At 45.6% G+C, this 27,054-nt stretch overlaps 1 protein-coding gene across 2 annotated transcripts; it reads left to right on the top strand.

The window, feature by feature from the left end:
* The first annotated feature begins 18 nt into the window (after positions 1-18).
* Positions 19-27,054, top strand: khnyn (KH and NYN domain containing). 2 transcript variants are annotated; one of them, XM_084155739.1, is made up of 10 exons: positions 19-519; positions 3,135-3,426; positions 3,746-3,880; positions 4,123-5,119; positions 5,999-6,242; positions 12,862-12,992; positions 13,213-13,309; positions 13,754-13,861; positions 14,214-14,315; positions 26,559-27,054. In XM_084155739.1, the coding sequence occupies exons 2-10, from the start codon at positions 3,160-3,162 to the stop codon at positions 26,962-26,964; spliced, it is 2,487 nt and encodes an 828-aa protein (XP_084011865.1). In that variant the 5' UTR covers positions 19-519; positions 3,135-3,159; the 3' UTR covers positions 26,965-27,054. The 2 variants fall into 2 exon arrangements, with proteins under 2 accessions (XP_084011865.1, XP_084011864.1); XM_084155738.1 differs by having other exon boundaries at positions 20-519; positions 4,123-6,242.

Raw genomic sequence — 27,054 nt, 5'->3', positions numbered from 1 at the left:
GTGTATCTGCGCATTTATGTTTATTTACAATCGCATGTTGTTGTTATGTACAAGTGTGTAAAGTCACTTCGTATCTGATATTTATGTAGGCCTACAGTGCCTAATTCGAAAAGCACCAAATATATTTAATACATTATTAAAAGGTAAATGTCGGGGATTTTACCGATAATAACCAATTGAAATCGTGCGTGTTACTCTGGCTACACGATATAGAAGGTGAGTTGACTTTACGTATGTCGCAGATACTCCAGCCTTTATGTTGTTGTGTCTGTATAGTGTCTGTTTTAAAGCCCATAAAACTTCAGACAGAACTTTCTACAGTAGCCTAACTCTGTCACTCAATTCACAAACTTTCTCGTATACTATTACCAACCGCTACTGTCACGTCGTTTTTTGTGTTCACGGTACTTGTGACTCATTGTTTTATGATCGCAGAAGATAAAACCAAGTTATTCAAATACTAGAAATCGAAACTGAGAGAAGCGACGGTGAAGCAACTTCGGGAAAAGGATGAATGAGGTTAGTGAATTATTGTGTTGAGTTGGTTCATAATATTATTTAAATGTAGCCTATTGCCTACAATTAACTTTGTAAATGAAAGAAAACTATTATAGCTGTTGTTGTGGACGATATTGTATTTAGAGAGTGTGTTAGTCAATGTACCTGTTATTATTCTGCGTTTATAACCAAGTGGTGGTAGGCCTAATTACTTAAGTCGTAAATAACAGATGCATTCACGTGCTTTGAACTCGTTGAGAAACGGGCGATTGGCTAATGGCCAACAACAAACTGCCACAACCATAAACTAAAAGTACATAATCATGTTTGTAAACAAATTATAGTTTTCATAAACCGTGTTAATAGATTGCTTTTTATAAATAATGTTTTGTTGTTGTATTTAACTCCAGAAAATGCTGTTATCAAGGTATTTTCCTTAGTAGGTGACATCAGAAAAGTGTCCTCTAAGTCCCAGTACAAGTGGAAAACAAAATAGTGTTGTGACGTTTCACCACTGACCTTTGACCTTTTCAACCAAAAGATGACGACAAATCCGTTTTTGAAACTGCAACCTTATCAGTATGGATAATGTAGCTAGACCATATTGTCAATGTTAAGTAGCAACGTTAGCTAGCTTAACAAGCTACCTAAAATCTTATTGGTTGAAGAATTGTTCCGACTTCAAAAGCACTTGAACACAATCATGTAGGACTTCCCAGTTTCCCATTTCCCACATGAATGTGAAACCAGCAGGAGCTCAGGAATGATAGACGACTTTCCCACTTGTAATTACCAGTGGCGATTTTAGCATGTAAATCTTGGTGGGGCAAACACATTTATTTTTTTATTTTTTTAGATGCATGCCAGCAAAGCCACTACACAACACAACACTAAACAATACATTATTTTCACTATAAAAGTGACAAACGGTGCCCACAAACGGTTAGGGCCTACATAAAGCTCTCCCAACAGCAGATTCCCAACAGCAATCCCAACACCTTACCACTGCTACACCTGGCTATCAACAGAGCCTTGTTTGGCAGCGAAACAGTTTATTCAGCCTCATTTACTGCCTTTAAAAAAAACATAGCTGATATGGCTGACTTGTTTAAACAAATGTGGTTTCTACTGACAATTGAGATGTACAAACTATGGCATAAGGGGACGACAAGCGGATAAGAGGCAATCCGTAATTTCGATTAAGCCATTAATGAGCGAGCTACGACGGACGTAGTCAATATAACCATTTGTTCAGCACTTTTAAAATGTACAGCGACAGAATTCAGAACATGGGCCGTTCTTACAGTGTTCTCCCTGTACACCAAGTCAGAACCGTAGGATAAATAAAGGGGGCATATAAGCAGACAATGAAAGCTCTTACAATATTCGATGATGACATTTCTCTAAAACAGGCTATAGGCTGCAATGCTTGCAGTTAGCCACTGATTCCTTCCAAACCACTCATTGTTGAATTTGTGATTTCCAACTTGTTGTCCAATGGCCGATGAGCACCGATACGTTTTATCTATAATTTCTCTTCATAATTTCTCTTCATATGACAAGGATTGAAAAAGATTTGCCAGTAGATTGTCGACTTGATTCATGATGATGACTGCTAGCTTGCTAGCTAAGATTTTGAAAGTATGATGTTGATATGATCAGTCCAATCAAAGCTACTGTAGATATAACGTGATTTGACGTCATTTTATCTGTGGCCAATGATCTTGAGCCTTCTTGGATGGGCACTTCTAATGTAACTCTATGCAGCACCCAAGGGGCTTGAATTTTCGAGCTCTCCCCGTAGATTTTGCGGTGAGGTAGTGTCCCCATGAGTGACAGAATATTGAGCCAATCACGGCGCAACTAGAGAACATTACCAACCCCTACACTCTGTATATTCTGCTGGCTGCCCCACCACCACAGAAATCACTGAGCTAGGCTGAAACACCTGCATTTTGCAGCTGCCTTATACTCAAGAAACCAAAAAATAGACCATGTTTGTATGCAGCTTTATTAATTCAATGAATGTTTTTTTTTTTTACATTGTTTGCACACTGATATGTGACATGTATTAATGCCAAAATAACATGCAAAACAGGCACAAAAAATATATATATTATTTTTTATTTGTCAAATAAATGACGTGTTGCCACTGGTAATTACCAGTTGGAGGGGCGTTCAAGTGGGGTTTTCCCAGTCATATGTGGTAAATACCACCATCCCACTTGGTTATGAATACAGCTTAATTACCTATAGATGAGTCTCGCGAGGCCATCCGTCCAAATCTCGTCTCGTCGACCTATAGATCTATGCTAATATGATTGTCATTGGGTGACATGGGCAAATCAAAATGTATTGGTTGGGTACACAGATTTGTAGATGTTTTCACAGCGAAATGCTTGCGTTTCTAGCTCCAGCAATGCAGTTGACATAATCTATTAAATAATAATAAGTACATTTATATTAAGTTATTCATATTTTATTTTAAATAAACAGACATGGATCTTTCTCTCTCTGTCTTCTCTCTCTCAATTTTAAAATTCAATATCAAAATGCTTTATTGGCATGACGGAAATTCCATGTGTATTGTCTCTCTCTCTCTCGCTCTCTCCCTCCCTCCCTCCCCACCGTTTCAGTGAGTTCTAACACCTTCACAGTCCCATGGCCTCTGCCCTAAGCCATCTCTCTCCAATGTCTGTAAGAGCAAGAGACGGATGGAGTGATGAAGGAAGAGGAGAGGAGCAGGTGGAGGATGAGTTTGCGTGTTCCGGGGCGCTACGCGGTGCCCTACAGTCCTTCCATCCCACAGTTGAGAGGATATTTGGGGTGACCTTTACGATCGGCAGAGAGGAGGCTGCTGTGTTACCCCATGATGGACAGATCTGGCTCAAACTAAAAGGCGAGAGGAAGGACGCTGTGGCTGCCAAAGTAAGAAATGTCTCTTATTATTGTTGTTATGTTAACATGTGTTGAGGTTGAGATTAACCTAATGTGTTTTGCAGTAATGCAAGGTGGTCATTTCCTATGTGTCACAACTTGGGCCATGGGGTTTTTCTGATCACGTCATCTGACCAGGGAAAACTCCAAAACCTACTGTATGTTGTAACATAATATAGTATTACATCTCTCTCTTTCTCTCTCCTCTTTCTCCCACCTCCCTCCCTCTCTCTCCTCCCCCTCTCCCTACTTCCTCCTCTCCCTCTCGCTCCTCTCTCTCTCTCACTCTCTTTCACTCTCTCTCCTCCAGTTGTTTGTGAAGGGAGTTGTGAACCAGGAGGCCCAGCAGGAGGTTCCATATCCAGGGGTCCTTCACTGTGTGTTCTGTGGAGCCCGAGGGCTGTTCATGGAGTGCCTGATCAGAAACACCTCTGCTTACATACTGGTAAGAATAGACAAACACACAACACACACACATACAGGCTGTATACACACAAACACACACACACACATAGGCACGCACGAACACACACACACACACAAAGATGATCAGATGGATGATGTGAAGGAAGGAAATGCACATTAGAAGAGAGGAAGGAGGTTGTGGGTTTGAGTCTCTTTAGAGAGATGGCAAGATTAAGACTAAAGTTAATCTTATCTCCATTTCTTCACATTTCCTTCCTCCAGGTGGGTTCCCCAGGCTTCCTGCTCATCTCAGGGCTGGCAGAACCAGTGGTCAGGGCCTATTCCCTCATCACAGACCTGGTGGAACACTATAAGGGCACGCAGGGACGACGAACCGAGCCTGGCGACAGAGGATCAGGCGAGACCCTGGATTCCCGTCGGGCCTTCAAATCGCTGGTGGAGAGATGGGAGGACAGGCACACTCTGGATCTCCTGGTGCTACCAGGGGCAGTGAAGGAGACTCTACTGGATCTGATGAGGGAGTCTGGGCTGGGATCCAACCCCGTTCCTGGGGGCTTGAACACAGTTCCTGGGCTGGGCTCGAACCTCAGTCTTGGGGGGTCTAGAGACACAGTGGGTCTAATGGACACTGATAGCCAGAGACGATGGGACAGCCAATCAGACTTGGACAGACTAACACTTAAGGATACCAGAGTATTGAACAGAGCTGGAGAGGCTAGGGACATAGAGGGAATACAGGGGATTTCCACATCAACGACCAAACCTCCCGAACATTCCACCCACAACCAAGACCCTGGTCTACGAAATATTGGGCAGCTTTCTCAACAAAATACATTCACTACCTCACCTGTACAAGAAAGAGAGATGGGCAAAGATTGGACACAGGGAGGGATAGATAAAGACGCAGCACCCCGACTTCCCATCTTCCACTCTTTCCTCCAAACCGAGGTGGGGCAAGTACGTTCCCCACAGGAGGTAGAGGATGAGGAACAGGGGGAAGAAGAGGAAGAGATGGAGGTGGAAGAAGGAGAGGGGGAGATGTTGTTGTCAGTAGGGAGTAGGGAGGAGTTTGGGCTCTTGCTGAAGTTCTTCACGGCTATGGGCTATGCGGAAGATGTGGTACTGAGGGTCCTGGCCCGGACCGGACCCAGAGAAGCCTCCCAGATCCTTGACCTGGTCCAGCAAGAACATGACCAGACCGGACTGGCCATGAACCGCCCAGTGGAGATGGAGCACAGAGAGGTGGAGGAGAGGGAAGGTAAAGGAGTGAGAGGAAAGAGAAGAGGTATAGATGGAGGGATGGGAGTGGAGATGGAGGGAGGTGTGGAAGAAGGGGCGAGGAGTAGAGAGGAGGGGAGAAAAGGCAGGGAGAGTGGAGGGTCTAATGCAAACCTGGCTGAGGATTCACTGGAGGAAGGCAGGGAGAGGGGCGAGGGCGGCATGAAGGGAGGCAGGGAGAGGGGCGAGGGCGGCATGGAGGGAGATGAGGGAGGGAACAAGGAGGATTTTGTCCTGGGAGTTCTGAAGAGGGCTGCAGCCAGTTGTGGATACACAGAGGAGAAGGTAGCAGAAGTGTACAGTATGTTACCTGAACTGTCCACACGCCAGCTACTCCTAGAGCTACAGAGGGAGGGCGCAAGAGAGACAGAAGCTGATTCCCAGAACCGGGTACGAGACGAACCAAGAGAGGTGGATGAGGTTGTCTCAGAGGTACAGAGAAAGGACAGAGCAGGAGGAAGGGAGGAGGAGAGCGGTAGAGAGATGGAGTCCACTGCTACTGAAAAGAGAGGAGAAGAAAGAAAGAGTGAAAGGAAGAGTGATGAGGTAGGAGGAGTGAAAGCGCCGAACAGAACCGTCAATGGTTCAGTTAGGGTTGAACCAGATCTGGCTCAATGGAATACCATGATGAACCAGGTTCCGTTTCCGACCCACAGTCACCAGAAGAACCCCACACAGACACACACCGCCCATCCAGCCAGCCCCCCTTTAGTCAGAGGGCCTCCTCAGCCCACCTACCCCAACACACTACCCCCACAACCCACCAACCCTCCCTTGTTTCCCCATCAACTCGTTTACCCTCCCACCCAGACAACCCAGACCACCTTACCCCCCACCCTTACTGTGATTAACTCCTCAGCAACCAGAGCGAAGGAGAAACGGGGTCTCTTTCCCCTAGCAGCACAGGGAAGGGATCTCCCAGCCCTAACAACAGTGGCTGTTGATAGACGGGGTCTCCCGACCATGGCAGCAGGGGCTGTGGTGACAGGGCAACAGCGCTTCCTGGAAGGCCTCCAGACGCCCTTTGACCTCAAGCTGACCGACCAAACAGGAGACCCGGGACTCAGGATGGTCATCATCGACGGGAGCAACATCGCCATGAGGTAAGTACGAGGGAATGAGAGAACGAGAGAGGTGAGGGGATGAAGGGATCCCCCCCAAAAAGTGGAAAATGTAACCACAGACAAGAACAGCAGGCAAAATGTGGAGGTTATTCATGCAATCATTAATTTAGTTATTTAGTGAACGCTTTCATTGAAAGCAGTGTAGAAACAACAGCGGCATAGATACCTACTTGAATCCACAACTGGATAAGTGGTAATGCTATGCTCTATCTGACAGAGCTATAGTTTACATGATTCAAAGCACATACAGTGCATTCGGAAAGTATTCAGACCCCTTGACTGTTTCCACATTTTGTTACGTTACAGCCTTGTTCTAAAATTGATTAAATTGTTTTTTCCCCCCTCATCAATCTACACACAATACCCCATAATGACAAAGCAAAAACAGGTTTTTAGAAATGTTTGCAAATGTATTTAAAATAAAAACTTAAATATCACAGTTACATAAGTATTCAGACCCTTCACTCAGTACTGTCTTGAAGCACCTTTGGCAATGATAACAGCCTCAAGTCTTCTTGGGTATGAGGCTACAAGCTTGGCACACCTGTATTTGGGGAATTTCTCCCATTCTTCTCTGCAGATCCTCTCAAGCTCTGTCAGGTTGGATGGGGAGCGTCGCTGCACAGCTATTTTCAAGTCTCTCCAGAGATGTACGATCGGGTTCAAGTCCGGGCTCTGGCTGGGCCATTCAAGGACATTCAGAAACTTGTCCCAAAGCCACTCCTGTGTTGTCTTGGCTGTGTGCTTAGGGTTGTTGTCCTGTTGGAAGGTGAACCTTCGCCCCAGTCTGAGGTCCTGAGCGCTCTGGAGCAGGTTTTCATCAGGGATCTCTCTGTACTTTGCTTCATTCATCTTTCCCTCAATCCTGACTAGTCTCCCAGTCCCTGCCGCTGAATAACATCCCCACAGCATGATGCTGCCACCACCATGCTTCACCGTAGGGATGGTGCCAGGTTTCCTCCAGACCTGACGCTTGGCATTCATGCCAAAGAGTTCAGTCTTGGTTTCATCAGACCAGAGAATCTTGTTTCTCATGGTCTGAGCGTCCTTCTGGCAAACTCCAAGCAGGCTGTCATGTGCCTTTTACTGAGGAGTGGCTTCCATCTGGCCACTCTACCATAAAGGCCTGATTGGGGGAGTGCTGCAGAGATGGTTGTTCTTCTGGAAGTTTCTCCCATCCCCACAGAGGCACTCTGGAGCTCTGTCAGAATTACCATGGGGTTCTTGGTCACCTCCCTGACCAAGGCCCTTCTCCCCCGATTGTTCAGTTTGGCCGGGCGGCCAGCTCTAGGAAGAGTCTTGGTGGTTTCAAACTTCTTCCATTGAAGAATGATGGAGGCCACTGTGTTCAAGGGGACCTTCAATGTTGCAGACATTTTCTGGTACCCTTCCCCAGATCTGTGCCTCGACCCAATCCTGTCTCGGAGCTCTACGGACAATTCCTTCGACCTCATGGCTTGGTTTTTGCTCTGACATGCACTGTCAACTGTGGGACCTTATATAGACAGGTGTGTGCCTTTCCAAATCATGTCCAATCAATTGAATATACCACAGGTGGACTCCAATCAAGTTGTAGAAACATCCCAAGGATGATCAATGGAAACAGGATGCACCTGAGCTCAATTTCGAGTCTCATAGCAAAGGTTTTGAATTCTTATGTAAATAAGGTATTTCAGTTTTTTATTTTTTATAAATTTGCAAAAATTTCGAAAAACCTGTTTTCGCTTTGTCATTATGGGGTATTGTGTGTAGTTTGATGAGCGGGGAAAAAACTATTTAATCCATTTTCAAATAAAATTAAAGGCCTGAATACTTTCCTAATGCACTGCACTATACTTTTATTTTTTATTTCACCTTTATTTAACCAGGTAAACCAGTTGAGAACAAGTTCTCATTTACAACTGCGACCTGGCCAAGATAAAGCAAAGCAGTGCGATAAAAACAACAACACAGAGTTACATATGGGGTAAAACAAAACAAAAATCCAAAAAAAATATATACAACAGAAATACAATTAATATACAGTGTGCAAATTTAGCAAGTTATGGAGGTAAGGCAATAAAATAGGCTATAGTGCAAAATAATTACAATTTAGTATTAACACTGGAATGATGTGCAAGAGATGATGTGCAAATAGAGATACTGGGGTACAGATGAGCAAAATAAATAACAATATAGGGATGAGGTAGTTGGGCGGGCTAATTTCAGATGGGCTGTGTACAGGTGCAGTGATCGGTAAGGTGCTCTGACAACTGATGCTTAAAGTTAGTGAGGGAGATAAGTGTCTCCAGCTTCAGAGATTTTTGCAATTTGTTCCAGTCATTGGCAGCAGAGAACTGGAAGGAATTGCGGCCAAAGGAGGTGTTGGCTTTGGGGATGACCAGTGAGATATACCCGCTGGAGCGCAGACTACGGGTGGGTGTTGCTATGGTGACCAATGAGCTAAGATAAGGTGGGGATTTGCCTAGCAGTGATTTATAGATGGCCTGGAGCCAGTGGGTTTGGCGACGAATATGTAGTGAGGACCAGCCAACAAGAGCGTACAGGTCACAGTGGTGGGTATTATATGGTGCTTTGGAGACAAAACGGATGGCACTGTGATAGACAACATCCAATTTGCTGAGTAGAGTGTTGGAGGCTATTTTGTAAATGACATCGCCGAAGTCGAGGATCGGTAGGATAGTCAGTTTTACGAGGGCATGTTTGGCAGCATGAGTGAAGGAGGCTTTGTTGCGAAATAGGAAACCGATTCTAGATTTAACTTTGGATTGGAGATTCTTAATGTGAGTCTGGAAGGAGAGTTTACAGTCTAACCAGACACCTAGATATTTGTAGTTGTCCACGTACTCTAGGTCAGACCCGTCTAGAGTAGTGATTCTAGTCGGGTGGGCGGGTGCAAGCAGCGTTCGGTTGAAGAGCATGCATTTTGTTTTACTAGTGTTTAAGAGCAGTTGGAGGCTACTGAAGGAGTGTTGTATGGAATTGAAGCTCGTTTGGAGGTTTGTTAACACAGTGTCCAATGAAGGGCCAGATGTATACAAAATGGTGTCGTCTGCGTAGAGGTGGATCTGAGAGTCACCAGCAGCAAGAGCGACGTCATTGATATACACAGAGAAAAGAGTTGGCCCAAGAATTGAACCCTGTGGCACCCCCATAGAGACTGCCATAGGTCCAGACAACAGGCCCTCCGATTTGACACATTGAACTCTATCTGAGAAGTAGTTGGTGAACCAGGCGAGGCAGTCATTTGAGAAACCAAGGCTATTTAGTCTGCCAATAAGAATGCGGTGGTTGACAGAGTCGAAAGCCTTGGCCAGGTCAATGAAAACGGCTGCACAGTACTGTCTATTATCGATCGCGGTTATAATATCATTTAGGACCTTGAGCGTGGCTGAACTGCACCCATGACCAGCTCGGAAACCGGATTGCATAGCGGAGAAGGTACGGTGGGATTCGAAATGGTTGGTGATCTGTTTGTTGACTTGGCTTTCAAAAACTTTTGAAAGGCAGGGCAGGATGGATATGGGTCTGTAACAGTTTGGGTCTAGAGTGTCACCCCCTTTGAAGAGGGGGATGACCGCGGCAGCTTTCCAATCTCTGGGGATCTCAGACGTTACGAAAGAGAGGTTGAACAGGCTAGTAATAGGGGTTGCGACAATTTCGGCGGCTAGTTTTAGAAAGAAAGGGTCCAGATTGTCTAGTCCAGATGATTTGTAGGGGTCCAGATTTTGCAGCTCTTTTAGAACATCAGCTGTCTGGATTTGTGTGAAGGAGAAGCGGGGGGGGCATGGGCAAGTTGCAGCGGAGGGTGCAGAGCTGGTGGCCGGGGTAGTGGTAGCCAGGTGGAAAGCATGGCCAGCCGTAGCAAAATGCTTGTTGAAATTCTCGATTATTGTAGATTTATCGGTGGTGATAGTGTTTCCTAGCCTCAGTGCAGTGGGCAGCTGGGAGGAAGTACTCTTATTTTCCATGGACTTTACAGTGTCCCAAAACTTTTTGGAGTTAGTGCTACAGGATGCAAATTTCTGTTTGAAAAAGTTAGCCTTTGCTTTCCTAACTGCTTGTGTATATTGGTTCCTAACTTCCCTGAAAAGTTGCATATCACGGGGGCTATTTGATGCTAATGCAGTACGCCACAGGATGTTTTTGTGCTGGTCAAGGGCAGTCAAGTCTGAGGAGAACCAGGGGCTATATCTGTTCTTAGTTCTGTATTTTTTGAATGGGGCATGTCTATTTAAGATTGAGAGGAAATTACTTTTAAAGAACAACCAGGCATCCTCTACTGACGGAATGAGATCTATATCCATCCAGGATACCTGGGCCAGGTCAATTAGGAAGGCCTGCTCGCTGAAGTGTTTTTGGGAGCGTTTGACAGTGATGAGGGGTGGTCGTTTGACCGCGGACCCGTTACGGACGCAGGCAATAAGGCAGTGATCGCTGAGATCCTGGTTGAAGACAGCGGAGGTGTATTTAGAGGGTAAGTTAGTCAGGATGATATCTATGAGGGTACCCATGTTTACGGATTTAGGGTTGTACCTGGTAGGTTCGTTGATAATTTGCGTGAGGTTGAGGGCATCTAGCTTGGATTGTAGGATGGCTGGGGTATTAAGCATATCCCAATTTAGGTCACCAAGCAGTACGAACTCTGAGGATAGATGGGGGGCAATCAATTCACATATGGTGTCCAGGGCACAGCTGGGGGCTGAGGGGGGTCTGTAGCAAGCGGCAACAGTGAGAGATTTATTTCTGGAAAGGTGGATTTTCAGAAGTAAAAGCTCAAACTGTTTGGGCACAGACCTGGATAGTATGATGGAGCTCTGCAGGCTATCTCTACAGTAGATTGCAACTCCACCCCCTTTGGCAGTTCTATCTAGACGGAAAATGTTATAGTTGGGGATGGACATTTCAGAATTTTTGGTGGCCTTCCTAAGCCAGGATTCAGACACTGCTAGAACATCAGGGTTGGCGGAGTGTGCTAACGCAGTGAATAACTCAAACTTAGGAAGGAGGCTTCTGATATTTATGTGCAGAAAACCAAGACTTTTACGGTTACAGAAGTCAACAAATGATAGCTCCTGGGGAGTAGGAGTGATACTGGGGGCTGCAGGGCCTGGGTTAGCCTCTACATCACCAGAGGAACAGAGGAGGACTAGAATAAGGATACGACTAAAGGCTTTAAGAACTGGTCTTCTAGTGCGTTGGGTACATAGAATAAAGGGGGCAGATTTCCGGGCGTTGTAGAATAGATTCAGGGCATTATGTACAGAAAAGGATATGGAAGGATATGAGTACAGTTCAGGTAATCCTAAGTGTTGGGTAACAATGAAAGAGATAGCGTCATTGGAGGCATCGATTGAGCCGGTCTCGGCGTGTATGGGGGGAGGAACAAAGGAACTATATGAGACAGTTTGAGAGGGACTAGGGGTTCTACATTGAAATTGTATAATAAGAACTAACCCAAACAGCAATAGGCAAGGCATAATTGACATGGGAGAGAGGCATAAAGCAGTCACGTGTTATTAGAGAGAGCTAAGACACAACTGGAAATAGCGATAACGTTGGGCTAAGACTAAACAGAATAAACAGGACAGAGTACCGTGTAAAGGAACAGTCCAGCAGGCATCAGCTGTGCAGCTGAGTGATCATAAGGTCCAGTGAACAGCAATATGTGAGTCCGAGAGCAGTTCAAATTGGTGCTTCAGCACAGCTAGCAGGGAGCTAGCAGGCTAGCTCAAGGCTAACTGGTGCTTGCTATATGGCAATGGTAATCAGCCAACAACAGGTTGCAGCTAGCTAGCTGGTTGTGATGATCCGGCGCTAGGGTCCAGTGATTCCGGCAGAAAGTCCAATAAGCTATGGGTCGATAGCACGCTGGGTCGATAGCACGCTGTGCAGACTGGCCGACGAATTGTCCAGGCTAGCTAGAGCTGGCTGGTGGATAGTGTAGGCCACGGACAATGGTGGAGACGCTAACGGTGACTAATAACAGGTAGCCATTTAGTTGCAGCTAGCTAGCTGGTTGTGATGATCCGGCGCTAGGGTCCAGTGATTCCGGCAGAAAGTCCAATAAGCTATGGGTCGATAGCACGCTGGGTCGATAGCACGCTGTGCAGACTGGCCGACGAATTGTCCAGGCTAGCTAGAGCTGGCTGGTGGATAGTGGTGAAGACGCTAACGGTAACTAATAGCAGGTAGCCAATTCAGATTGCGGCTACACACGTTTCAGCTTACGGTTCTTGATGAAAGTTATAAAGAAATAATAGAATCCTTTCCACGTTGGGTGAGGCGGGTTGCAGGAGAGTATATTTAGTTAAAGAATGAAAGTAAAAAAATTGAGAAATATAGACAAAAAAAACAAGAAACGGGATATTTACACAGGACGAAAAATAAAAGCGACCGTATCTTGCTGCTACGCCATCTTGGAATCCTTGGTATGACCTTCTTAAAACAATTCCATATAGCTTAATAGTATCACTTCGCCTCTTCCTCTCTGCTGACACTATCTCACCAGAGAAAGCTTCAGAGCAAACGGAACAATACAAAGTATTAAACATTTATACAGTATTTAATTAGGTTTTCTCCCACTCCTTCTCTATAGTCACGGGCTGGGTCATTTCTTCTCGTGTCGAGGCATCGCCCTGGCCGTGCAACACTTCTGGAACCGCGGGCATCGCAGAATCAGTACCTTCCTGCCCCAGTGGAGGCAGAAGAGAGACCACCGGGGCAAAGGTAACACTATCTATCTGTCTGGAAGCCCAGACTTCACATCTATCCAGCTCTTTCATATCATCAGTTGTAACAATTCGGTTTTCCATTCAGTTACTTCAAAAAAACTGAATAGACCCCCAACCCTGTTTAGCCGCCTAAGGCATTGATTAATGATGGTAAATGTGTGTGACTGTGTGTACTAGGTTTATAAAGGAGAGGTTGGTGTGTCTGTTGTTTTCAGAGCAGCACTACCTTAGTGAGCTCCAGAACCTGGGTCTGCTCTCCTACACCCCCTCCAGAGAAGTCCAGGGGAAGAGGATCAACTCATACGACGACAGGTTGTTCTAGTTGCTCTCCTCTGTCAAAACAATAGATCAGCTTGTAAACTGCTCTTAAACTATATATGTTGCTTATAAACTGCTTATGAACTTTATCTGAATATCTGCTTATAAACCGCTTATAAACTTTATCTGAATATCTGCTTATAAACCGCTTATAAACGTTATCTGAATATCTGCTTATAAACTGCTTATAAACTTTACATGACGATCTGCATATAAACTGCTTATAAACAGCTTATAAAAAAGTATTATTATATTTTGTTTTTTTATTGTCATGTTCACCGGATAGCTGCAGTAAGTGACTTATAATAATTATTACAGTTTGTTACAATTATACATTTACAGTAGAAGGCTTGTGAATATTCTCTAAACGGATGAAGTCACCTCCCCTTTACACTCCTCCTTCATACCTCTTTTCCTTCATACCTCTCTTCTCTGTAGGTTCATGCTGCAGCTGGCCCAGAAGACGGATGGAGTGATCGTGACAAACGACAACCTCAGAGACCTGCTGGATGAGTCTCATGTATGGAGAGACATCATCAAGAAAAGGTGAAAGAAAGAAAGAAAGAAAGAAAGAAAGAAAGAAAGAAAGAAAGAAAGAAAGAAAGAAAGAAAGAAAGAAAGAAAGAAAGAAAGAAATGAAGGAGAGGATACAATGGAATATTTTTTGTCATTTAGTATGTTAGAAATTGTCTAAAGAAATCCGAAATATTTTCATAAATAGATTTTGGATAGATTTGTGCCTCGCGTAAGACTGCAACAATATCATTGTCATTCCCTTAGTGGGTTTGACCACTAAGGTAAACCTTGTGTATGAATCAAAACCCCTTTTGATTTGAAACTGATACAGCCAAATTGAGCTCATATCCATCCATAATCTCAGTTTCTGTTTATTACCCAGACTCCTCCAGTACACGTTTGTGGGGGATCACTTTATGGTACCGGATGATCCGCTGGGCCGAGGAGGACCCCACCTAGATGACTTCCTACGCTCCCAGCACTGGTAATAAACACACACATAGCCATACACACACACACACACACACCCATACACACACATACAGCCATACACACACACACACACAAACACATACACACATACACACACAGCCATAAACACACACAGCCATAAACACACACAGCCACACACACACACAGGCACACACACACACACCCTTCATTATACTGTACTCTCTTCATTTCTCCCACGTTAAAGAGCGACTGCCCCTAAAAAGAAACTTCTCATTTTGAAATGTGCCTATTAGGCATCGATATGAGTCAGAAACATTCTAGTGTTAAAATGTCCTACAAAGTGTAAATAGGATCATTTTGGTCATAAAGTCAGTCTCGTCCAAAATTTAGATTTGCGAGATGATAGGAAAAAATAGTATGTAATGGAATGAAGGGTACCGTAACAGTTTTTCATGGGTTAGGTTTATTTCAATCCTGCCCACAGCTGGCACCACCCAAGTAATCATCAATTCGGAGCACAGCTGCATGCTACTCGATCGTAATGCCCGTGGTCAATTTGGTTTGACATTCGATATCCCTACCACTTTTGAGAAAATGGCCCGTGAATGTTTTGGTACGCTTACTGGAGAGCTCTTCTTTGTGTACACCCATTCAGCATCGTTCACACCCTCTTAAGCCTTAGCCCCACCCATCTCTTTAAGGATTCACGTGTGAGGCCATGTGCTAAACAGAGTGAGCAAGGTAGTGTAGTAAACAACAAAAGATTTTAAGACTAAAAGTTGTGAAAGTAGTAGTAAAAATACACTTTATCTAGTCCTTGGCCTATATACTAATCTGACTTTGGTGCATGTCATGATGTTCTTCACATTACCGTCTCTGGTAAACACACACTATATCAAATAAAATCTAAGTTTATTTGTCAAATGCACAGGATACAGAAGGTGGAAACGGTACAGTGAAATGGTTACTTGCATAGTGGAGTCTTTTGTTTAGACATGTAGATGGATAAACAATTAACCATAATCCAAACTCATACTACCATGCACTATGCATGAATCTGCAGACAACTAAACCTAACCAACTAAAAAAATAAAAAAATATTTGAAAATAGCTAACCAACTATGTTCGATGTTAGCTAGCTAGCTAACATCAGGCTATAACTAGCAATGCAAATGGCTTTCTGAGATACAAATAATATTACCTCACAGATCACTGGCGCCAACGAAGATGGCGGCCTCGCGACAAGCTCTTAGGAAACTTTGCAGTATTTAGTTTTTTTATGTATCATTTTTTACATTATTAGCTCAGAAAGGGTTTTGTATCATTACATACAGCCGGGAAAAACTATTGGATATCAGCGCAGCGGTAACTCACCAGAACTACCAGCATTACGACCAGGAATACGAATTGTGATACAGTGAATTATAAGTGAAATAATCTGTCTGTAAACAATTGTTGGAAAAATTACTTGTGTCATGCGCAAAGTAGATGTCCTAACCGACTTGCCAAAACTATAGTTTGTTAACAAGAAATGTGTGGAGTGATTGAAAAACTAGTTTTCATGACTCCAACATAAGTGTATGTAAACTTCCGACTTCAACTGTATTATATTTGAGATTCTTCAAATAGCCACCCTTTGCCTTGATGACAGCTTTGCACACTCTTGGCATTCTCTCAACAGCTTCATGAGGTAGTCACCTGCATTTCAATGAACAGGTGTGCCTTCTTAAAAGTTTATTTGAGGAATATGAGCCAATCAGTTGTGTTGTGACAAGGTAGGGCGGGGGGGTATACAGAAGATATCCCTATTTGGTAAAAGACCAAGACCATAATATGGCAAGAACAGCTCAAATAAGCAAAGAGAAATGACAATCCATCATTACTTTAAGACATGAAGGTCAGTCAATACGGAACATTTCAAGAACTTCGAAAGTTTATTTTCTTCAAGTGCAGTCACAAAACCAATCAAGTGCTATCACAATGTCATGGCTTTAGAAGCTTCTGATAGGCTAGTTGACATCATTTGAGTCAATTGGAGGTGTACCTGTGGATGTATTTCAAGGCCTACCTTCAAACTCAGTGCCTCTTTGCTTGACATCATGGGAAAATCAAAAGAAATCAGCCAAGAACTCAGAAAAAAAATGTGTAGACCTCCACAAGTCTGGTTCATCATTGGGAGCAATTTCCAAACGCCTGAAGGTACCACGTTCATCTTTACAAACAATAGTACACAAGTATAAACACCGTCATACCGCTCAGGAAGGAGACGCGTTCTGTCTCCTATAGATGAACGTACTTTGGTGACAAAAGTGCAATCGAATCCCAGATCAACAGCAAAGGACCTTGTGAAGATGCTGGAGGAAACAGGTACAAAAGTATCTATATCCACAGTAAAACGAGTCCTATATCGACATACAGTGGGGAAAAAAAGTATTTAGTCAGCCACCAATTGTGCAAGTTCTCCCATTTAAAAAGATGAGAGAGGCCTGTAATTTTCATCATAGGTACACGTCAACTATGACAGACAAAATGTGGAAAAAAAATCCAGAAAATCACATTGTAGGATTTTTAATGAATTTATTTGCAAATTATGGTGGAAAATAAGTATTTGGTCAATAACAAAAGTTTCTCAATACTTTGTTATATACCCTTTGTTGGCAATGACACAGGTCAAACATTTTCTGTAAATCTTCATAAGGTTTTCACACACTGTTGCTGGTATTTTGGCCCATTCCTCCATGCAGATCTCCTCTAGAGCAGTGATGTTTTGGGGCTGTCGCTGGGCAACACGGACTTTCAACTCCCTCCAAAGATTTTCTATGGGGTTGAGATCTGGAGACTGGCTAGGCCACTCCAGGACCTTGAAATACTTCTTACGAAGCCACTCCTTCGTTGCCCGGGCGGTGTGTTTGGGATCATTGTCATGCTGAAAGACCCAGCCACGTTTCATCTTCAATGCCCTTGCTGATGGAAGGAGGTTTTCACTCAAAATCTCACGATACATGGCCCCATTCATTCTTTCCTTTACACGGATCAGTCGTCCTGGTCCCTTTGCAGAAAAACAGCCCCAAAGCATGATGTTTCCACCCCCATGCTTCACAGTAGGTATGGTGTTCTTTGGATGCAACTCAGCATTCTTTGTCCTCCAAACACGACGAGTTGAGTTTTTACCAAAAAGTTATATTTTGGTTTCATCTGACCATATGACATTCTCCCAATCCTCTTCTGGATCATCCAAATGCACTCTAGCAAACTTCAGACGAGCCTGGACATGTACTGGCTTAAGCAGGGGGACACGTCTTGCACTGCAGGATTTGAGTCCCTGCCGGCGTAGTTTGTTACTGATGGTAGGCTTTGTTACTTTGGTCCCAGCTCTCTGCAGGTCATTCACTAGGTCCCCCCGTGTGGTTCTGGGATTTTTGCTCACCGTTCTTGTGATCATTTTGACCCCACGGGGTGAGATCTTGCGTGGAGCCCCAGATCGAGGGAGATTATCAGTGGTCTTGTATGTCTTCCATTTCCTAATAATTGCTCCCACAGTTGATTTCTTCAAACCAGGCTGCTTACCTATTGCAGATTCAGTCTTCCCAGCCTGGTGCAGGTCTACAATTTTGTTTCTTGTGTCCTTTGACAGCTCTTTGGTCTTGGCCATAGTGGAGTTTGGAGTGTGACTGTTTGAGGTTGTGGACAGGTGTCTTTTATACTGATAACATGTTCAAACAGTTGCCATTAATACAGGTAACGAGTGGAGGACAGAGGATCCTCTTAAAGAAGAAGTTACAGGTCTGTGAGAGCCAGAAATCTTGCTTGTTTGTAGGTGACCAAATACTTATTTTCCACCATAATTTGCAAATAAATTCATTAAATTCATTGTTTTTCTCAATTTGTCTGTCATAGTTGACGTGTACCTATGATGAAAATTACAGGCCTCTCTCATCTTTTTAAGTGGGAGAACTTGCACAATTGGTGGCTGACTAAATCCTTTTTTCCCCACTGTAAACTGAAAGGCTGCTCAGCAAGGAAGAAGCCGCTGCGCCATAAAAAAGCCAGACTGCGGTTTGCAACTGCACATGGGGAGAAAGATCGTACTTTTTAGAGAAATGTCATCTGGTCTGATGAAACAAAAATAGAACTGTTCGGCCATAATGACCATTGCTATGTTTGGAGGAAAAAGGGGGTGGCTTGCTAGCCGATGAACACCATCCCAACCGTGAAGCACAGGGGTGGCAGCATCATGCTGTGGGGGTGCTTTGCTGCAGGAGGGACTGGTGCACTTCACAAAATAGATGGCATCATGAGGAAGGAAAATTATGTGGATATATTGAAGCAACGTCTCAAGACATCAGTCAGGAAGTTAAAGCTTGGTTGCAAATGGGTCTTCCAAATGGACAATGACCCCAAGCATAATTCCAAATTTGTGCCAAAATGGGTTAAGGACAACAAAATCAAGGTATTGGAGTGGCCATCACAAAGCCCTGACCTCAAACCTATAGAACATTTGTGGGCAGAACTGAAAAAGCATGTGTGAGCAAGGGGGCCTACAAACCTGACTCAGTTACACCTTCTCTGTCAGGAGGAATGGGCCAAAATTCACCCAATTTATTGTGGGAAGCTTGTGGAAGGCTTCCCGAAACGTTTGACCCAAGTTAAACAATTTAATAAACCGTTTATGAGTAGGTGTTCTAAAACTTTTGACCGGTAGTGTATATCGTAATTTTCCATGAAGAAAAATTGTTGGAAAAGGTATTTGTGTCACGTTCGTTTACAGACGGGACGGACCAAGGCGCAGCGTGATATGCATACATGTTTATTAACGAATAAACACAACGACAAAACAATAAACAAACGATACGTGAAGTCCAAGGCAGCACAACACAACAGACCTTAACACGGAACAAGATCCCACAACCCACTAGTGCCAATAGGCTGCCTAAGTATGGTCCCCAATCAGAGACAACGAGCGACAGCTGCCTCTGATTGGGAACCACACCGGCCAACATAGAAATAGACATACTAGATTCTAACATAGAAATACCCAACATAGAACATACACACCCTGACTCAACATTTAAGCGTCCCCTGAGTCAGGGCGTGACAGTACCCCCCCCCCCCCCCCCAAAGGTGCGGACTCCGACCGCACAACATAAACATAACAGGGTAGGGGCCGGGTGGGCATTCCGCCTCGGAGGCGGATCCGGCTCTGGGCGTGACAACCACCGATTCTCCGCCTCCCTGTTGCGCCCCTGGTCTGGTCTGGACCTCGGCACGCTGCCTCCCCTCTCCTTCCTCCCACGAAGTACCAAGCCCTGTCTGGACCCTGGTGTGGGAGACCCCGAACCTGGAGAGGGGCTGACGTCTGGGTCTGGACTGGAACCGCTGACTGGAATTGGACCCGACGACGGTGGAGCGAACTGCTCTGGCTCCGGAGTGGAGCCGCTGACCGGAGCTGGATCAGGCACCGGTGGAGCGGACTGCTCTGGCTCTGGAGTGGAGCCGCTGACTGGAGGTGGACTGGACCCCGGTGGAGCGGATTGCTCTGGCTCCGGAGTGGAGCAGCTGACCGGAGCTGGATCAGGCACCGGTGGAGCGGACTGCTCTGGCTCCGGAGTGGAGCAGCTGACCGGTGCCGGACCAGGCACCGGTGGAACAGGCACGGGCCGTGCCGGACTGGACACACGCACCACTGGCTTGGTGCGAGGAGCAGGAACAGGCCGGACCGGGCTGGCGACGCGCACCACTGGCTTGGTGCGGGGAGCAGGAACGGGCCGTACCGGACTGGCGACGCGTACCACTGGCCTGGTGCGAGGGACAGGAACAGGCCGTACCGGACTGGCGACGCGCACCACTGGCCTGGTGCGAGGGACAGGAACAGGCTGGGCCGGGCTGGCGACGCGCACCACTGGCTTAGTGCGAGGGGCAGGAACAGGCCGGACCGGGCTGGCGATGCGCACCACTGGCTTGGTGCGAGGGGCAGGAACGGGCCGGGCCGGGCTGGCGACGCGCACCACTGGCTTGATGCGAGGGGCAGGAACAGGCCGGACCGGGCTGGCGACGCACACCACTGGCTTGGTGCGAGGGACAGGAACAGGCTGTACCGGACTGGCGACGCGCACCACTGGCCTGGTGCGAGGGACAGGAACAGGCCGGGCCGGGCTGGCGATGCGCACCACTGGCTTGGTGCGAGGGGCAGGAACAGGCCGGGCCGGGCCGGGCTGGCGACGCGCACCACTGTCTTGGTGCGAGGGGCAGGAACAGGCCGGGCTGGCGATGCGCACCACTGGCTTGATACGAGGAGCAGGAACGGGCCGGGCTGGCGACGCGCACCACTGGCTTGGTGCGAGGAGCAGGAACAGGCCGGGCCGGGCTGGCGACGCGCACCACTGGCTTGGTGCGAGGGGCAGGAACAGGCCGGACCGGGCTGGCGACGCGCACAACTGGCTTGGTGCGAGGGACAGGAACAGGCCGGGCCGGGCTGGGAAGGCAGACTGGAGGTCTGGAGCGGAGAGCTGGCACAACCCGTCCTGGCTGGCTTCCCACTTTCGCACTACACGTGCGGGGCGCTGGCACAGGACGCACTGGGCTGTGCACGCGCACTGGCGATACAGCTCGTAGAACTGGCGCAGGATATGCAGGACCAAGGAGGCGTACTGGAGACCAGGAGCGTTGAGCTGGCACACCCCGTCCTGGCTGGATGCCCATCTTCGCACGGCACGTGCGTGGTGCAAGCACAGGGCGTACAGGACTGTGCCGGCGCACTGGCGACACAGTACGTAGCTCCGCATAACATGGAGCTTGCCCAGTCATACGCCTTCTCGCGTGAGTACGGGGAGTTGGCTCTGCTCTAACCCTAGGCTCCGCCAACCACCCTCTTAGCCCCCCCAAAAAATGTTCTTGGGGCTGTGTCTCGGGCTTCTTCCTCGACCGGCTTCCTCTGTGCTGCCGTTGCTCCTCTCCTGCCTGGGCATCTACCTTTGCCCATGGCCCTTTCCCAGCAAATATCTCCTCCCATGACCACCATTTGCCCACCTGTGACATGGCAATTCGCTCTTCCTGGGCACGCTGCTTGGTCCTTGTTTGGTGGGATCTTCTGTCACGTTCGTTTACAGACGGGACGGACCAAGGCGCAGCGGGATATGCATACATGTTTATTAACGAATAAACACAACGACAAAACAATAAACAAACGATACGTGAAGTCCAAGGCAGCACAACACAACAGACCTTAACACGGAACAAGATCCCACAACCCACTAGTGCCAATAGGCTGCCTAAGTATGGTCCCCAATCAGAGACAACGAGCGACAGCTGCCACAACTTTTGCAGAAAATATGTACAAACGCAGGCACCAAACACGCTTAAATCATGATTTTATGATATTTGTGGTAATAAATCCCAGATTCCAAGGTCAATTAGCTACAGGACAATATTTCTACCTAATTAATTACACAAAAACAAATACACCCCCTCCAACACCCCTGTAGTAACAACACTTCACAATTTTACACACATGTACACACCAGCATACAATCCTTTCCCCAACTAAATATTCACAATGTTTGCAAGTTACATTACGCGGTACTAGGATGTTAGTCCATCCATAAAGTTGAGAAATTAAACAAAATGAAACTGTAGGCACAAACCTGTCTATGACTTCACTCTTTCCCAAGCATGTTAGTATGTACAGTGCCTTCGGAAAGTATTCAGACCCCTTGACTTTTCCACATTTTGTTAGGTTACAGCCTTATTCTAAAATGTATTAAGTTGTTTTTTTTCCCCCCTCATCAATCTGCAAACAATACCCCATAATGACAAAGCAAAACCAGGTTTTGTTTGCAAATGTTTGCAAATGTATTAAAAATAATATACATTTACATAAGTATTCAGACCCTTTACTCAGTACTTTGTTGAAGCACCTTTGTCAGCGATTACAGCCTCGAGTCTTCTTGGTTATGACGCTACAAGCTTGGCACACCTGCATTTGGGGAGTTTCTCCCATTCTTCTCTGCAGAACCTCTTAAGCTCTGTCAGGTTGTATAGGGAGCGTTGCTGAACAGCTATTTTCAGGTCTCTCCAGAGATGTTCGATCGGGTTCAAGTCCGGGCTCTGGCTGGGCCACTCAAGGACATTCAGAGACTTGTCCCGAAGCCACTCCTGCGTTGTCTTGGCTGTGTGCTTAGGGTCATTGTCCTGTTGGAAGGTGAACCTTTGCCCCAGTCTGAGGTCCTGAGCGCTCTGGAGCAGGTTTTCAGCAAGGATCTCTCTGTACTTTGCTCCATTAATCTTTGCCTCGATCCTGACTAGTCTCCCAGTCCCTGCCGCTGAAAAACATCCACACAGCATGATGCTGTTCCCACCATGCTTCACCGTAGGGTTAGTGCCAGGTTTCCTCCAGACGTGATGCTTGTCATTCAGGCCAAAGAGTTCAATCTTGGTTTCATCAGACCAGAGAATCTTGTTTCTTATGGTCTGATAGTCTTTAGGTGCCTTTTGGCAAGCAGGCTTCAGCCTGGCCTCTCTATCATAAAGACCTGATTGGTGGAGTGCTGGAGAGATGGTTGTCCTTCTGTAAGGTTCTCTCATCTCCACAGAGGAACCTGAGCTCTGTCAGAGTGACCATCGGGTTCTTGGTCACCTCCCTGACCATGTCCCTTCTCCCCAGATTGCACAGTTTGGCCAGGCGGCCAGCTCTAGGAAGAGTCTTGGTGGTTCCAAACTTCTTCTATTTAAGAATGATGGAGGCCACTGTGTTCTTGGGGACCTTCAATGCTGCAGAAATGTTTTGGTACCCTTCCCCAGATCTGTGCCTCGACACAATCCTGTCTCGGCACTCTACGGACAATTCTTTCCACCTTTCCAAATCATGTCTAATCAATTGAATTTAACACAGGTGGACTCCAATCAAATTGTAGAAACATCTCAAGGATGATCAATGGTAACCGGATACACCTGACCTCAATGTTGTGTCTCGCAGCAAAGGGTCTGAATACTTATGTAAATAAAGTATTTATGTTTATTTTATTTTAATAAATGTGCAAACATTTCGAATAACCTTTTTTCGCTTTGTCATTATGTGGTATTATGTGTAGTTTACAGAGGATTATTATTTTTTAAATCCATTTTAGAATTAGGTTGTAACATAGCAAAATGTGGAAAAAGTCAAGGGGTCTGAATACGTTCCAAAGGCACTGTATATCTTTGTCAATTGTCAAAATGCATTCTATCTTGGGTCATTGGGCTCCTAAATCAGATATGTAGTCGTCTTAATGCACTAGTGGAAAGCTCTCTCGCTGCTGCTGACTGGGATGGTCAGCGTGGCCTGTATGATTGCCTTTAGTGATTAGGAACATTTCAGGGCCTAACAGTTTATATACGCACAGGACATGTCAGAAGTGGCATCTTTCTTTTCTTGAGAGGTAATGTTTAGCAAGAACTACTTCGTCTGGCTTGAGAGGAATATGCGATGTTTGTCTTGTGTGGGCCTCCCCTCTATGTTCTCCTGTATTCTCTCTCTGTCCTGTCTGCTCCCCTCTCTTCCTTGCTGTGTGAAGTTCTGCTTTCTTGGATCTCCTATATTATTACAGAGACTGCATAGTATCAGTGCCGTAGCAATATGGAGTATTCTGAACAGACAAACACACACAGAAGCAATATACGCACACACACACACACACACACACACACACACACACACAGACACACACAATATAAACAACAGGCAAATAATGTTTACCTGAATTGAGCTAAAGGTCAAATCTGAGATAATTCTGTTCCTTAATGATATTAGCAGTTCACGCAATCTTAAACCTGATTTAACATTCAACTGTCATACCCTTCACTAACCACAATACCTGTCGCTTTAGCAACAAAATCGAAATGTGTGCAACCATAGGGCAAAACAGATGAGGTTGGCTTAGATTGTTGACATGTAAGCTATATTTCGTCTCCAATGTTTATTGAAAACAAATACATTTGCACAATGACCACTTGTTGTTTCAAATACATCGTTACAGTTGTTGGTTAGCTAGCTAGCGAATTTTTGCCATATTTGCATTGACATGAAATCAGTCAAAACACCTCAAAACAAGACATGGTATCAAGAACATGATGAAATATGCTGAAGTAAGCCACTTACGATTCCCCACATGGCAGTGTCATTCTTGCTAGCAATCTGGCCATCCAGAATCACAACAGGCTGATTTATGCCCCATGGAAGCGCGCACATCGTTTTCATGACGTTGTCAGCTAACCCATCTATGTAGCTAGATGCTAAAGAATTGTATTGTAAACACACACATACACAGAATCTATTCACTTACTTTTGCAAATACAACAACCGTCTCTGTGTTTGCTGAGCTGCGTGTCTCGCCCTCTTTCTCAAGAAGAAATTCCGTATTTCCATCTTCTATAAATTGGAAAACATGTTAACTCAGCTATACAGCTTTTTTTTTTCAACAGATAGCTAGCTAATTGCACTGCTGTTACCAAAAGTAGCTAACATCATGTTAGCCTTAAGTTAGCTAGCTATCTTTATTAGTCATTTTTAGCATATTTGGACAGTACCTGATTAGACAATAATTGGTGAGTTAGTGATACTTTGTCAGGTGATGAACAGAGTTCCAGCAGTTGGATTCAGTGTCCAGATAGCTAATCAATAACTGTACTGTCAAAACCCTGCTCATAACATTTGCTAGGTTGCTAATGAAGCAGCACTGCTAGCTAGACTGGGTAGTCCCTCACGTTAATTAGTTAGCTTAATGTTATCTGTCAGTGCCGCTTTTGAGTCAACATGTTGAAATCTAAGTTACTCAAATCTGGCTTAGTGTCAGGTCAATAACTCTGAATAACATCATCATGGGCTAACAAAATGTGCATTAGTAATAGCAATCTAACAAAGTTTACCTCCGGTTCTCTTTCTCATCTTTGCCTCTCTCCCTCCTAGAATTTCTTTGGACGAATCAAAAATGGCTTTGGAAAATGACTTTGACTCCTCCTTCTAAAGTGTACACTGAAATGCTGGTTTTAGGCAGCACTAAAAAGGCTGGGCAGGCCGGGGCTCATGTTTGGAGTGTAGCCTAGCTAGTTTTACACCATCCCAGCAGGGCAAAAGACTCGGGCTAAAGCCCCGAATGCCCGGGTCTGGTGACGTCAATGGTTAGAAGATGTAATCCGGAGACAGGTGTTTTATACAACAGCCTCCTGTGTTCTTTTTTCGACTCTCTCCACATTTGACAATCATCTCTCTGCTTCCACCGGGCATTCCACTGATTTCAAAACTCGGTCAACTTCTTCCGTGAAAACAACACTGTTGATCGCTGTTTCTTCTGATGACAGCGATTGTGGAAGACTACAATGTCTGGTTCAATAAAGAATGTCTTACCTAAATCAGGGATTTCCTCATCGTCTGATTCATTTTCAGAGTCAGAGAGTGTCAGCATGGCACGATTGTCCTCCAGAAAGTAGTCCATCACAACTTTTTCCCACTGATCTTTGTCGATAGCGCTATTAACTTCAGGGCGATAGCGCTGAATAGCGATAGCGCTATTAACTATCCCCACATACTGAGCAACTCATATTATAGACAGAAGCATGCTACAAGGCAGACCAATCCGAACTCATCTCTTGGCATGTCCAGCCCATCCATTATCTCAGCCAATCATGGCTAGCTGGAAGGTTCCTGTATTCTTCCGTGGCTAAACCAACTCGGCAACAATTGTATTTGTATTTACAGATGGCATACAAGTTTGTTATTAGGGCACATTAAAGTTCACTTGTTCCAGAAGGCATTTCTGCCAGAAAACACATTTTGATAAAAAATGCAAATATAACGTTCAAATGCCTCTCCTGTGTAGTAGTGACGTGCGACATATGCCTAGCTTCTTGAACCGGTCACAATTGTAGAAATTCATATACAAATGTTGAAGGCATTTAATGAGACAACTAAAAGATGTGCAACATTAAAATATTGGTCCATTTACATTGTGTTATTTGACGGTCAAACCGACTTTTCCACAGTAGCACACCAGCCGGCTGAATTGGCAAAATAATTTTGCAAACTCTTCCCACCTGCAAATACACACGAGACACCCACATCAAAGCACACCCCAAAACCAACTCACGTTTGAATTCAGTCATGGCCGCTAGCATTTCTTAATAAACCACATCTAAAACGAGGCCAAATCAGGATGTGCAGTTGCCCTTTAATAGGTAAACATCTCTCTCTCTCTCTTCTCTTCTCTTCTCTTCTCTTCTCTTCTCTTCTCTTCTCTTCTCTCAGGCCTCCTGTCCCGGGCATTCACTCGTTTTCAGGCGTGGCATCCTCCTTCCACTCTCCCCGAGCTCCCAGGGCCCAGACAGAGGTCCTTCAGTTCCGTGACTGGACACCAGGGGCTGTTGTGGAGCCAGATCCCATTCAGGCCAGGGGCAATGGGGAGGCTAGGGCTGGATGCGGTGGCCCAGGGATGGGCCTTGGTCTGGGGCCGGGGCAGGGGCTGGGGCTGGGGGTGGAGAGGAGCGCAGCAGAGACCTCCAGGCTTAGGGAGAGCCTATCCCAGGTGTTCCCAGGACAGGATAGCATGGTTACTCTGGTGCTGCAGTGTAATCCTACAGTGACTGACATCAATTTACTGTCACACTTTATACTGGAGGGCCAGACAGAGAGTGAGCAGGGGGGTGTAGACTGAGAGTAGTGTGTGTGTGTGTGTGTGTGTGTGTGTGTGTGTGTGTGTGTGTGTGTGTGTGTGTGTGTGTGTGTGTGTGTGTGTGTGTGTGTG

The sequence above is a fragment of the Coregonus lavaretus genome, assembly GCF_964263955.1.
Source record: "Coregonus lavaretus genome assembly, chromosome: 39".
NCBI lineage: Eukaryota > Metazoa > Chordata > Actinopteri > Salmoniformes > Salmonidae > Coregonus > Coregonus lavaretus.
The sequence above is the reverse complement of the archived record's forward strand: the minus strand, read 5'-3'. Positions and strand labels throughout refer to the sequence as shown.